General features: G+C 51.0%; 1 protein-coding gene and 1 long non-coding RNA gene across 3 annotated transcripts in view; both read left to right on the top strand.

Annotated features, from left to right (window-relative positions):
• chchd3a (coiled-coil-helix-coiled-coil-helix domain containing 3a) overlaps positions 1 to 11799 on the top strand; it is a 64180-nt gene extending 52381 nt beyond the window's left edge. Inside the window, exons 7-8 of one of the 2 annotated variants that reach the window (XM_077005343.1) lie at positions 3325 to 3460; positions 11010 to 11799. In XM_077005343.1, coding sequence (XP_076861458.1) covers positions 3325 to 3460; positions 11010 to 11033 — 160 coding nt within the window. In that variant the 3' untranslated portion in view covers positions 11034 to 11799. Of the gene's footprint in view, positions 1 to 3324; positions 3498 to 11009 lie in introns of those variants that run through there. The other variant, XM_077005342.1, reaches the window with a different exon arrangement.
• On the top strand, positions 4067 to 6042 carry LOC143514318 (uncharacterized). The gene is made up of 3 exons (XR_013130825.1): positions 4067 to 4203; positions 4584 to 4657; positions 5814 to 6042. It is a non-coding gene; the product is annotated as an uncharacterized LOC143514318 (long non-coding RNA).
• Positions 11800 to 14879: the final 3080 nt, after the last annotated feature.

Genomic DNA, 14879 nt, shown 5'->3' with positions numbered 1-14879 from the left:
TTATTTCCCATCAGGAGTCTGTTATTGCACATGACGTGTCACTTGCTGTGTGTATCTTTCTGCCCTCCTCCCTGTCTCACTCTGTACACGCCCCTGTCTTTCTGCCCTGCTCCTCCCTGTCTTTCTGCCCTGCTCCTCCCTGTCTTTCTGCCCTCCTCCTCCCTGTCTCACTCTGTACACGCCCCTGTCTTTCTGCCCTGCTCCTCCCTGTCTTTCTGCCCTGCTCCTCCCTGTCTTTCTGCCCTCCTCCTCCCTGTCTCACTCTGTACACGCCCCTGTCTTTCTGCCCTGCTCCTCCCTGTCTTTCTGCCCTGCTCCTCCCTGTCTTTCTGCCCTGCTCCTCCCTGTCTTTCTGCCCCCCTCCTCCCTGTCTCACTCTCTGCTTACATCATAGTGCCTCTTCCTCTCCCTCCCCAACTCTCTTAATCTCTCTGTTCAGGTCCGCCAGCCCGGACTGAATGACTGGACAGCTGCTTTAGATGTATATATCTAATATATAGATGGATATAGATTTACCTGTGTGTGTGTGTGTGTGTGTGTGTGTGTGTGTGTGTGTGTGTGTGTGTGTGTATATGTATATATATATATATATATATATATATATATATATATATATATATATATATATATATATATATATATATATATATATATATATAATGTGTGTATGTGTTTATATCCCTGCGATCTCTCCCTCTCTGCTATCTCATATCGTTTCATATCTTTGCTTCTTTCACTGCTATGTCATGTCTGCCTCCTCCCTCTGTGATTTATGGCCTGGATTTCTTTTCCTCCCTTCACAGACCAGACTGTCTGGGCAGATATTCATATATCTTTGTGTGTGTGTGTGTGTGTGTGTGTGTGTGTGTGTGTGTGTGTGTGTGTGTGTGTGTGTGTGCGCGTGCGCGCGCGCACTTCTCTGCGTATGTGTGTCTGCGTGTGTGCATGTCTAGGTGTGTGTGCGCGAATGTGTCTGTAAGCTTGTACCTTTTTCAGAAGAAACATATTATTACGTATCATTACTTCAGTAGAAGTGACCTGTCCTGAATGAGGACAGAATATTAGGATTAAGTCATTTGTAAAAGCAAAAAACTTAAAGACAACAAACACAGTTTACATACGGGCAATGGAAAATCCGTGATTGAATATTTGGGTACTGGGAGGCTGGGTACTGGGGGACTGGGTACTGGGGGCTGGGTACTGGGTACTGGGGGACTGGTTAGTTGGTTTTCCTATCAGGCTGTTAATTAAATGTTTCATGCCAAAACTTTGTGTGTTTAAAATATCGCTGCTGTCTTCTCCCTCTTTAGGAAACAGTTTTTTTCTCCCCTATTAAAGTCCCCTAGAGTGGGGGGGGGGGGGTGGGGGGGGGGGTGATTGACAGCAGCTGTGTGGATTGAGAGCACTAGTTTGATGGCAGGAGAGAGATGGAGAAAGACAGACAGGGAAGAAACTGGAAGGAGGACGAATCCCCTGCCTGAGATCAGACACGGCGAGATCAGATAGAGGCGCGTCGGTCTGACAGCCGTCATCTGTTCATTTCCCCTCGGAGCGCCTCCCTAATGTTAATAAAGCTCCAGCTCACCACGCCGGCTTACGCTCACGTCTGATCCCCACAACCAACAGAGGGCCACTCTGAACACCACCAGATAACACCCTTCATCCACCCTCCCCTCCTTCCCCTAAAGGTCATGGGTGGGGTAGTAGAGGGGGTCATGGTAGGGGTCATGGGTGGGGTAGTTGAGGGGCTCATGGGTGGGGTAGTAGAGGGGGTCATGGTAGGGGTCATGGGTGGGGTAGTAGAGAGGGTCATGGTAGGGGTCATGGGTGGGGTAGTAGAGAGGGTCATGGGTGGGGTAGTAGAGAGGGTCATGGTAGGGGTCATGGGTGGGGTAGTAGAGAGGGTCATGGTAGGGGTCATGGGTGGGGTAGTAGAGAGGGTCATGGTAGGAGTCATGGGTGGGGTAGTAGAGAGGGTCATGGGTGGGGTAGTAGAGGGGGTCATGGTAGGGGTCATGGGTGGGGTAGTAGAGAGGGTCATGGTAGGGGTCATGGGTGGAGTAGTAGAGAGGGTCATGGTAGGGGTCATGGGTGGGGTAGTAGAGAGGGTCATGGTAGGGGTCATGGGTGGGGTAGTAGTGGGGGTCATGGTAGGGGTCATGGGTGGGGTAGTAGTGGGGGTCATGGTAGGGGTCATGGGTGGGGTAGTAGAGAGGGTCATGGTAGGGGTCATGGGTGGGGTAGTAGAGAGGGTCATGGGTGGGGTAGTAGAGGGGGTCATGGTAGGGGTCATGGGTGGGGTAGTAGTGGGGGTCATGGTAGGGGTCATGGGTGGGGTAGTAGAGAGGGTCATGGTAGGGGTCATGGGTGGGGTAGTAGAGAGGGTCATGGGTGGGGTAGTAGAGAGGGTCATGGTAGGGGTCATGTGTGGGGTAGTAGAGAGGGTCATGGTAGGGGTCATGGGTGGGGTAGTAGAGAGGGTCATGGGTGGGGTAGTAGAGAGGGTCATGGTAGGGGTCATGGGTGGGGTAGTAGAGGGGGTCATGGTAGGGGTCATGGGTGGGGTAGTAGAGAGGGTCATGGTAGGGGTCATGGGTGGGGTAGTAGAGAGGGTCATGGGTAGGGGTCATGGGTGGGGTCGTGTGTGATGTATGTGGTGCCCCTCTCCTGGCTGAGTACCACATGGCGGAGTTTGTAGCAGCTAAAGCATGGCTAATGTTCCCTGGGAGCTGATGGTTCTGTCCACCAGGTCTGTGCTTTTCCCAGGGAGCAGTATTTATTTAAGGGTGTTTCTCATCCCATGCCAGATACACCATTATGAATTGACTGTGAAACCTGGTGGTATCATGGCGTTATGCAAATTCATGTCTTGCTGTTGCAGGGAGGATATCGGGCAGTACATCCATGTGTTTATGCATGCTGGCACTCATGGGAACTGTAGTCTGGTGTTTGCTGTTGGTACTCATGGGAACTGTAGTCTAGTTCGTGCTGTTTAAGCTTCCCACAATGCACCACGGGTCCCACCAGCTGCATGTTCAAAACACCCTCTCAAACGCCACAATAGCTGTAGAGAAACTTCAGTCGATTATCTTGTGAATCAAATCTACGCGGATCGATTTTGCTATTGATTAGTGATTGTTCTGACATTTAGGGTCGAGGATCCAGCAAGGGGGCCATTTTAACACCTCCATCATTGTCACACGTCTACCCGCCTTATCAAAAAATAAATGTAACAATGATGAATGTAACAATGATGAATGCTCTCCCCCTCTCCCTCTCTCTCTCTCTCTCTCTCCCTCTCTTCCTCTCCTCCCCCTCTGGAAGGCGGTATGAAGTCAGTCCTGTGTGTGCTGAGCTGCAGGATCAGATTGTGAGGTGCTACAGGGAGAATGAGGGGAGGAGCCTCCTGTGCTCCAGTCTGGCCTCCCTCTACCTGCAGTGTGTCAACACCGCCAAACAGGTGAGGGCTGTCGTATGTGCTGAACACTGACAAACAGGTGAGGGCTGTCGTATGTGCTGAACACTGGGGCCAAACAGGTGAGGGCTGTCGTATGTTCTGAACACTGACAAACAGGTGAGGGCTGTCGTATGTGTTGAACACTGACAAACAGGTGAGGGCTGTCGTATGTGCTGAACACTGACAAACAGGTGAGGGCTGTCGTATGTGCTGAACACTGACCAACAGGTGAGGGCTGTCGTATGTGTTGAACACCGCCAAACAGGTGAGGGCTGTCGTATGTGTTGAACACTGACAAACAGGTGAGGGCTGTCGTATGTGCTGAACACTGACAAACAGGTGAGGGCTGTCGTATGTGTTGAACACTGACAAACAGGTGAGGGCTGTCGTATGTGCTGAACACTGACAAACAGGTGAGGGCTGTCGTATGTGCTGAACACTGACCAACAGGTGAGGGCTGTCGTATGTGTTGAACACTGACAAACAGGTGAGGGCTGTCGTATGTGCTGAACACTGACAAACAGGTGAGGGCTGTCGTATGTGCTGAACACTGACCAACAGGTGAGGGCTGTCGTATGTGTTGAACACTGACAAACAGGTGAGGGCTGTCGTATGTGTTGAACACCGCCAAACAGGTGAGGGCTGTCGTATGTGCTGAACACTGACAAACAGGTGAGGGCTGTCGTATGTGTTGAACACTGACAAACAGGTGAGGGCTGTCGTATGTGTTGAACACTGACAAACAGGTGAGGGCTGTCCGTATGTGTTGAACACTGACAAACAGGTGAGGGCTGTCGTATGTGCTGAACACTGGGGCCAAACAGGTGAGGGCTGTCGTATGTGCTGAACACTGACAAACAGGTGAGGGCTGTCGTATGTGCTGAACACTGGGGCCAAACAGGTGAGGGCTGTCGTATGTGCTGAACACCGCCAAACAGGTGAGGGCTGTCGTATGTGCTGAACACTGGGGCCAAACAGGTGAGGGCTGCCGTATGTGCTGAACACTGACAAACAGGTGAGGGCTGTCGTATGTGCTGAACACCGCCAAACAGGTGAGGGCTGTCGTATGTGCTGAACACTGACAAACAGGTGAGGGCTGTCGTATGTGCTGAACACCGCCAAACAGGTGAGGGCTGTCGTATGTGCTGAACACTGACCAACAGGTGAGGGCTGTCGTATGTGCTGAACACTGACAAACAGGTGAGGGCTGTCGTATGTGTTGAACACTGACAAACAGGTGAGAGCTGTCGTATGTGTTGAACACTGACAAACAGGTGAGGGCTGTCGTATGTGTTGAACACTGACAAACAGGTGAGGGCTGTCGTATGTGTTGAACACCGCCAAACAGGTGAGGGCTGTCGTATGTGCTGAACACCGCCAAACAGGTGAGGGCTGTCGTATGTGCTGAACACCGCCAAACAGGTGAGGGCTGTCGTATGTGCTGAACACCGCCAAACAGGTGAGGGCTGTCGTATGTGCTGAACACCGCCAAACAGGTGAGGGCTGTCGTATGTGCTGAACACCGCCAAACAGGTGAGGGCTGTCGTATGTGCTGAACACTGGGGCCAAACAGGTGAGGGCTGTCGTATGTGCTGAACACTGGGGCCAAACAGGTGAGGGCTGTCGTATGTGCTGAACACTGACAAACAGGTGAGGGCTGTCGTATGTGCTGAACACTGACAAACAGGTGAGGGCTGTCGTATGTGCTGAACACTGACAAACAGGTGAGGGCTGTCGTATGTGCTGAACACTGACAAACAGGTGAGGGCTGTCGTATGTGCTGAACACTGACAAACAGGTGAGGGCTGTCGTATGTGCTGAACACTGACAAACAGGTGAGGGCTGTCGTATGTGTTGAACACCGACAAACAGGTGAGGGCTGTCGTATGTGCTGAACACCGCCAAACAGGTGAGGGCTGTCGTATGTGCTGAACACCGCCAAACAGGTGAGGGCTGTCGTATGTGCTGAACACCGCCAAACAGGTGAGGGCTGTCGTATGTGCTGAACACCGCCAAACAGGTGAGGGCTGTCGTATGTGCTGAACACTGGGGCCAAACAGGTGAGGGCTGTCGTATGTGCTGAACACTGACAAACAGGTGAGGGCTGTCGTATGTGCTGAACACTGACAAACAGGTGAGGGCTGTCGTATGTGTTGAACACAGACAAACAGGTGAGGGCTGTCGTATGTGCTGAACACTGACAAACAGGTGAGGGCTGTCGTATGTGCTGAACACTGACAAACAGGTGAGGGCTGTCGTATGTGCTGAACACCGACAAACAGGTGAGGGCTGTCGTATGTGTTGAACACCGCCAAACAGGTGAGGGCTGTCGTATGTGTTGAACACTGACAAACAGGTGAGGGCTGTCGTATGTGCTGAACACTGACCAACAGGTGAGGGCTGTCGTATGTGCTGAACACTGGGGCCAAACAGGTGAGGGCTGTCGTATGTGTTGAACACTGGGGCCAAACAGGTGAGGGCTGTCGTATGTGCTGAACACTGACAAACAGGTGAGGGCTGTCGTATGTGCTGAACACTGACAAACAGGTGAGGGCTGTCGTATGTGCTGAACACTGACAAACAGGTGAGGGCTGTCGTATGTGCTGAACACTGACAAACAGGTGAGGGCTGTCGTATGTGCTGAACACTGACAAACAGGTGAGGGCTGTCGTATGTGCTGAACACTGACAAACAGGTGAGGGCTGTCGTATGTGCTGAACACTGACAAACAGGTGAGGGCTGTCGTATGTGCTGAACACCGCCAAACAGGTGAGGGCTGTCGTATGTGCTGAACACCGCCAAACAGGTGAGGGCTGTCGTATGTGCTGAACACCGCCAAACAGGTGAGGGCTGTCGTATGTGCTGAACACCGACAAACAGGTGAGGGCTGTCGTATGTGCTGAACACCGACAAACAGGTGAGGGCTGTCGTATGTGCTGAACACTGACAAACAGGTGAGGGCTGTCGTATGTGCTGAACACTGACAAACAGGTGAGGGCTGTCGTATGTGCTGAACACCGCCAAACAGGTGAGGGCTGTCGTATGTGCTGAACACCGCCAAACAGGTGAGGGCTGTCGTATGTGCTGAACACCGCCAAACAGGTGAGGGCTGTCGTATGTGCTGAACACCGCCAAACAGGTGAGGGCTGTCGTATGTGCTGAACACTGACAAACAGGTGAGGGCTGTCGTATGTGCTGAACACTGACAAACAGGTGAGGGCTGTCGTATGTGCTGAACACCGCCAAACAGGTGAGGGCTGTCGTATGTGCTGAACACCGCCAAACAGGTGAGGGCTGTCGTATGTGTTGAACACCGCCAAACAGGTGAGGGCTGTCGTATGTGCTGAACACTGACAAACAGGTGAGGGCTGTCGTATGTGTTGAACACTGACAAACAGGTGAGGGCTGTCGTATGTGTTGAACACTGACAAACAGGTGAGGGCTGTCGTATGTGCTGAACACTGACAAACAGGTGAGGGCTGTCGTATGTGCTGAACACTGACAAACAGGTGAGGGCTGTCGTATGTGCTGAACACTGACAAACAGGTGAGGGCTGTCGTATGTGCTGAACACTGACAAACAGGTGAGGGCTGTCGTATGTGTTGAACACTGACAAACAGGTGAGGGCTGTCGTATGTGCTGAACACTGACAAACAGGTGAGGGCTGTCGTATGTGCTGAACACTGACAAACAGGTGAGGGCTGTCGTATGTGCTGAACACTGACAAACAGGTGAGGGCTGTCGTATGTGCTGAACACCGCCAAACAGGTGAGGGCTGTCGTATGTGCTGAACACCGCCAAACAGGTGAGGGCTGTCGTATGTGCTGAACACCGACAAACAGGTGAGGGCTGTCGTATGTGCTGAACACCGACAAACAGGTGAGGGCTGTCGTATGTGCTGAACACTGACAAACAGGTGAGGGCTGTCGTATGTGCTGAACACCGCCAAACAGGTGAGGGCTGTCGTATGTGCTGAACACCGCCAAACAGGTGAGGGCTGTCGTATGTGCTGAACACCGCCAAACAGGTGAGGGCTGTCGTATGTGCTGAACACCGCCAAACAGGTGAGGGCTGTCGTATGTGCTGAACACTGACAAACAGGTGAGGGCTGTCGTATGTGCTGAACACTGACAAACAGGTGAGGGCTGTCGTATGTGCTGAACACCGCCAAACAGGTGAGGGCTGTCGTATGTGCTGAACACCGCCAAACAGGTGAGGGCTGTCGTATGTGTTGAACACCGCCAAACAGGTGAGGGCTGTCGTATGTGCTGAACACTGACAAACAGGTGAGGGCTGTCGTATGTGTTGAACACTGACAAACAGGTGAGGGCTGTCGTATGTGTTGAACACTGACAAACAGGTGAGGGCTGTCGTATGTGCTGAACACTGACCAACAGGTGAGGGCTGTCGTATGTGCTGAACACTGACAAACAGGTGAGGGCTGTCGTATGTGCTGAACACTGACAAACAGGTGAGGGCTGTCGTATGTGTTGAACACTGACAAACAGGTGAGGGCTGTCGTATGTGTTGAACACTGACAAACAGGTGAGGGCTGTCGTATGTGCTGAACACTGACCAACAGGTGAGGGCTGTCGTATGTGCTGAACACTGACAAACAGGTGAGGGCTGTCGTATGTGCTGAACACTGACAAACAGGTGAGGGCTGTCGTATGTGCTGAACACCGGCAAACAGGTGAGGGCTGTCGTATGTGCTGAACACCGGCAAACAGGTGAGGGCTGTCGTATGTGCTGAACACTGACAAACAGGTGAGGGCTGTCGTATGTGCTGAACACCGACAAACAGGTGAGGGATGTCGTATGTGTTGAACACTGACAAACAGGTGAGGGCTGTCGTATGTGCTGAACACTGGTGCGTGCGTCAGCGTTCATGTGGCAGGTTGCCGTAGGACCAGGAGTCCGTTCATTAACACTGTTTCATTCTGTGCTGAGGGAGAACGAAACACATACAAACCGGTTTGGCCCTGAATTATTATGAGCAGCTGACCTCCAAGTTCAAGTGCTTCTTAGCCTGAGAAGAGGGTGTTGGTGAGTGCATGTGTTTGTAGAGGTGACTGGAAGGTGATCAGGTGGGTGGGGGTGTCTGTGTGAGTTGTAAATGAGTAACCATTTACCACACCATCACATCCAAATAACAAGTAATTGGTGTAAATGAGCAGATGTGTTAGCTGTGAGTGTCTGTGCCCTCCTGTTAGGGCATCTGCTGTGCCTGCCACATGTCTCCCTCTCCTCACATGCCCCTGTCTGACTCTCCTCACATGCCCCTGCCTGACTCTCCTCACGTGCCCCCGCCTGACTCTCCTCACGTGCCCCCGCCTGACTCTCCTCACGTGCCCCCGCCTGACTCTCCTCACGTGCCCCCGCCTCCCTCACGTGCCCCCGCCTCCCTCACGTGCCCCCGCCTCCCTCACGTGCCCCCGCCTCCCTCTCCTCACATGCCCCCGCCTGCCTCTCCTCACGTGCCCCCGCCTGTCTCTCCTCACGTGCCCCCGCCTGTCTCTCCTCACGTGCCACTGTCTGTCTCTCCTCTCTCTCTCTCTCTCTCTCTCTCTCTCTCTCTCTCCCCATGATGTTGGTGTTGCTGAGACTCAGACCTGCACCTGCGGAGGCCGAGTGAGAGCGTGACTCTGACCTTCTCATCTGCGTTTTTCAACACACACCAGCATTTTCCTAGACGAGGTTCAATTTACATTCAGATAGCTTTTCTATTAGATTTGAACAGTGCTGTTTCAGTGGAGAGCAGGTTCCCTTCTCTCGGGCATTAGCAGTGAAGCTCTGTGGGAGTTCAGCTGGGCTTCAGCACAGACTCAGCACAGTTAATGCTGACATGTTTTATTCATTTTTGTGTATGTGCAAGGCTACCTGTAACCTTTTTAGCATTCTTACCATTTCTGTCTGTCTGCCATTATCTTGTAAATGTAAACCCCAGCCCTGCCCTAGTGTGTAGCAACCCTTTATTTTATCAAATGTGTGCTTTAAAATGCATTCTTGTTTGCCTCAGGTTATCACTGTAATCTGATTTTATAACTCACTCACATAAAAGGATCACAGAATTATGCAGAGAAAACTCAATCTCAGATTCAGGAAGGAAGGGCACCAGAGCATGTATACGGGCGTGTGTGTGTGTGTGTGTGTGTGTGTGTGTGTGTGTGTGTGTGTGTGTGTGTGTGTGTGTGTGTGTGTGTGTGTGTGTGTACAGGTGTGCGTCTGTGTACAGGCATGCATGTGTGTGTTTGTGTACAGGTGTGCGTGTGTGTGTGTGTGTGTGTGTACAGGTGTGCGTGCGTGCGTGTGTGTGTACAGGCGTGCGTGTACAGGTGTGTATACGGCCGTGTGTGAGTTATATCTGTTTGCGGTGCAGCCCTGAAAACTGGATAAGATTAGCTCACTCTTTAAGGTCAGCACTGCTACCTGTGTGAGAAAGCTGACATTTGAGCGACAACTAAAATTTGTGTCCCACGTCCTGCCGCGGGCATTTACCATGCGGCAGTAAAGGCGTGAGCTGCACGAGACGGGCCAGCCGGGGGACGCGGGCACGGCCGGTACCGTCATCACTGGGCATTTGTCGGGGTAATTACCCTCCAGCTTATCAAGAGTGGACTGATAACATTTAGACCTCACCTTCTCACTCCACTACAGCTCTCTAATACAGGAGCTTCTGAAGACCTGATAGGACACAGGAGGGGAGGGGAGGGGAGAGAGGAGGAGTGGAGTGGAGGAGAGAGAGGAGGGGAGAGAGGAGGGGAGAAGTGAAAAGGGGGAGAGGAGATAAGGAGCCAGATAAATGTGCCTTGAAAGGCTTCTCTGAATGCCAGTGATGGTCAGGGAGCTTCTTCCTCTGTACCGCATGAACCACTCCCTCTTTTTTTCACATTTGTTTCCTGGCGGGAGGAGTTTAGGATTAGGTTTAGGATTAACCCCTGGTTGTGCAGAGAGCTGAATCTGCTATGAGCATCTCCATCAGTCCTGGGTTCAGTGGGGACGCCCTGAGCTGGTGCCCCTGTGAGAGTCTGCATGCCCACGCCCAGCCTGGCGCTTGCCCATCGTGAAGGTCACTTGTTTTAAACGGGACTTTGCTATTGTCCCTCTGGCTGCTTGGTTCAGACGTGTCGGGTGAGGTGATGAGGAGGAGGAGGGTAGGTGTGAGCTGCTCTTCCTCCCCTCCTCAGTGACTCCACACGCTCACCTCTACTCTCCCGGTTTTGTCTTGCCTGTAGTGCATTACTAAAACATCTTGTGTTTGTCTCTCTGTCTCTCTCTCCCTCTCTGTCTCTCTCACTCAAGCTCTCGTTCTCTCTCTCTGCCGTCGGACTCCCTGGGTGGTGTTCTTCTCTTCACTCCTGCTCTCTGTGCAGTGGCGTGTATCAAATGTGTATTGGCAGGCGGAGTGAACAGAGTGTTTGCGAACTCCACTTGCACTTATCACTTAACGTGAGACGGTGTGCGCCACAGGCTGGCCTCTGCTCAGCCCTCTCACCTCTCTCCCACCGCCCGACACGTCCTTCATCCTGTCTTCTCTCTCCCCCTTTTTCAGAAGAAGTTGAGTACTGGGGGATAATGCCGAGAGACGGAGTTGGAGCGGCCATGTTTGTGGCCTTGTTGTTGATTAAGGGGAACAGAGGCAGCGCTGGATAGACCCGACCCAGCGGAGCAGCACGCAGAACCACTGAAGCCTGAGAGATGGGATGGAGCCCCTCCACCCTGCCCTGTCTTTACCTCCACTCCTACATCCCTCTCTCCTTCCTCCCCCCCTCCGTCTCTCCCTGGTTTTTGCAGCAGATGTGGGAGGTGGTGTACATAGGTTTGCCAGACCCCTGGAACACTAGCACTAGAACTCCGGGAGCAGTTGGCCAGTGGGCAGAAAAGTGGTCCGCTCTGAACCAGCAGCGTCACTCCTGGCCAACCATGCAGCTCATTTCATGACTTTTAGTTTTATGGTGAAACGCAAAAGGTTAATAGCAGCCTCCTCCCCTCCCGCCCTGGCCTCTCACACACACGCACACACACACACACACACACACACACACACACACACGCTCTCTCTCTCCCAGACCGTGTACATTAATGTACTTTGTTGCCTCCTGGCTTCCACTGCAACACCACTCACCCTCACCCATCCCCTCTTTTGCTCACCTTGACTCAACCACACCCAACCCCGCCCTCCCTGACTCAACTCCGCCCTCCCTGACTCAACTCCGCCCTCCCTGACTCAACCCCGCCCTCCCTGACTCACCCATCTCCATGTGTCATGTTACATTTGTTTTTTCTTCTCATCTGCATGGCAGCCATTACTGTGTTGGGGAAAAATAAAAAGATAAAACTGTTGTGCTGATTTTGCTTCATTATTGCTCCGTGTGTGTGTGTGTGTGTGTGTGTGTGTGTGTGTGTGTGTGTGAGAGTCTGAGTGAGTGAGGGAGAGTAAGTAATTGTGTGAGTTGATCAATTTTATCAGCGCCAAACTGCTGATCAGCGTGACGCTGAATGGTTGTTCTTGGACAAAATTATGCCGGCACTCCTGCCCTTCCACACACACACACACAACCCTTCTACATGCTGCACACACTCTTCTATAGGACAGTTCTTTGACCATGGATACCCCCCCTACACACACACACACACAGTGTGGTCCTGTCACTTGGCGTATGTATTGTGTGGCTCCAGCCCTGTGTGATCACACAGCACACTGCTGAACTCCCGTGGTTCTGCAGTTTTGTCCTTTAATAGTCAAAGATGTATGATGCAGAAAACTTCAAATCAGGTGAAAATCAGGTGTTAGCCAAAGTGCTGAACTATGAATCACAGAAATAAGCAGATACCAATATAGCTATCTTGCAGAAACAATGTTTGGAAGAAAGAAAAAACATCTAATAAATGACAAAAATGTCAAAAAATTATGCAATGGAACTAAAAGAAACCACAAAACTGAAACAAATGCACACAGACCTTCCACACAAGGACAGGTATGAGAGGAAAGAGACAGACCTTCCACACAAGGACAGGGATGAGAGGAAGGTGACATACCTTCCACACAAGGACAGGGATGAGAGGAAGGTGACAGACCTTCCACACAAGGACAGGGATGAGAGGAAAGAGACAGACCTTCCACACAGGGATGAGAGGAAAGAGACAGACCTTCCACACAAGGACAGGGATGAGAGGAACGAGACAGACCTTCCACACAAGGACAGGGATGAGAGGAAAGAGACAGACCTTCCACACAAGGACAGGGATGAGAGGAAAGAGACAGACCTTCCACACAAGGGCAGGGATGAGAGGAAAGAGACAGACCTTCCACACAAGGACAGGTATGAGAGGAAAGAGACATACCTTCCACACAAGGACAGGGATGAGAGGAAAGAGACAGACCTTCCACACAGGGATGAGAGGAAAGAGACAGACCTTCCACACAAGGACAGGTATGAGAGGAAAGAGACATACCTTCCACACAAGGACAGGGATGAGAGGAAAGAGACAGACCTTCCACACAGGGATGAGAGGAAAGAGACATACCTTCCACACAAGGACAGGGATGAGAGGAAAGAGACAGACCTTCCACACAGGGATGAGAGGAAAGAGACAGACCTTCCACACAAGGACGGGTATGAGAGGAAAGAGACAGACCTTCCACACAAGGACAGGGATGAGAGGAAAGAGACAGACCTTCCACACAAGGACAGGGATAAGAGGAAAGAGACAGACCTTCCACACAAGGACACGTATGAGAGTAAAGGTTGTAAGGTGGGACTTCAAAGTGTTGAGAGGGAGAAGACCTGAAAAGCGTTGTAAGACTGCTCAGAAGCCACAGGGCCCTTTAGACTAATTGGGGCTGGAATATAGAGGCAGTGTGTTTGAACCCCTAAATGGTCTGGAAAGGAAAAGAGGCCCAAACAGGTCTGAAGTACAAGGTGCAAATCCACGTGTGTTCTAAAATAAAAAAAACCTTAAACCCAATTCTAAATGTAATTGGTAAACTGTGGACAGGCCAGTGCAGGTGAAAAACTCTGGTAAAAGGAATCGTGCTGATGTAGACTGGGTAGAGAAATCGCTGACAGAGACAGGGAAGTTTATTTCTGTCGATCTCCAGTGTCCTTAAGGCGGTCAAGAAGCAACTTTAGAGATCTGTCAACTCCAGGTATAGCAGTGTATCAGCATAAAAATGAAGAAAATGTTATGTAGTTCTGAAAGGTTTCAGTCTGCTAAATAGGAATTATTTTAACAGTGCCTTGCCTGCCAACCCTTTGTTACAGATGATTTGAAAGAATGCATTAAAGATTAATTATGTAAAAAGCAGCAGTTCTCAGAATCAACAGATAACCACCGTATGCCACTGCACCTTGAGAAGGGCTAAAATACTTACATTCCTTTATTTTGAGAGAGAGGGAGAAGGCAAGCTGGAAAGCACTTTAGCCTGAGATCATGTACCCTGGAGATGCAGACATACACAGAAAACACAGGACGAATGAGTGTGGATCTAAACTGATTACAAGAAGTTTAGCTAACAAGGATTGAGGCAAAGCCATCCATCATGAGACGGTGTCTGGGGTCGATGAGGGCACCAGCCCTGGGCCACAGGTGGGATCAGCCGTTGATACCTGAAGATGAGGTGCGGATGAAGATGCCGACCCACTGTGCTGTCAGCACCGTGGAACTGAACATGTCTTCAGGCTGACGCCACAGAAAGTTCTCTCTCCAGTTCTCTTCCTCTGCTGAATTTAGATGAAGTTGTATATGTTTAGCGTTTATAAAAGCACTTCAGTTGGTGAACCATGACTCACTGTAGTTATGTTTCAAATTCAACTCTGGGGTCAAGGAGCCTCATTTTGAGTCATGGTAGTGTATGTGTATCGAGCCACACATATATATGACATGGTGAATAGATGGAGACACAAGGAAAGTTTAACCTTCAAATTATTCCCATCTAGGCAAAATAAATAAAAAATACCTGGACATGTTCAAACTAGAGATCTCCATCACACGGCAGCAGAAACATGGCAGTAAAGATTGTTCCCACACAGACAGGTGTATGTAAGTAACGGCTGACAGAGAAGAAATTTGCTTTTTTAAAACGCAGGTGACAGTCTGTAAGATAACAGTGTGAACGTGGGCTCGGCGAGACATAAAGCTCATCCTTCTCTCCCACGGTCTCCCCTTTTCTTTCTGTTTCTCTCTCTCTGATAGCTTTGTTGATTGTTGCCGTCTAAGTGCTCTATTGAGTGTATTTCTGCACACTAATCGATGGGGCTCTTTGGCGAGAGGGTTATGGTCCCTGGTGTCTAGGGCCGGGGGCTGTGCCTCCATAGGCCGTGATGTCAGCTCCACGTCCGTCCAGACTGCCGTTCTTTCCGTTAGCCTTTAACAGCTAAAGCGTGTGGTTGAGGACAATACTTCACTGGCACACTGCACT

Source organism: Brachyhypopomus gauderio, chromosome 5 (genome assembly GCF_052324685.1).
Source record: "Brachyhypopomus gauderio isolate BG-103 chromosome 5, BGAUD_0.2, whole genome shotgun sequence".
NCBI lineage: Eukaryota > Metazoa > Chordata > Actinopteri > Gymnotiformes > Hypopomidae > Brachyhypopomus > Brachyhypopomus gauderio.
This window is presented reverse-complemented; position numbering and strand designations above follow the sequence as displayed.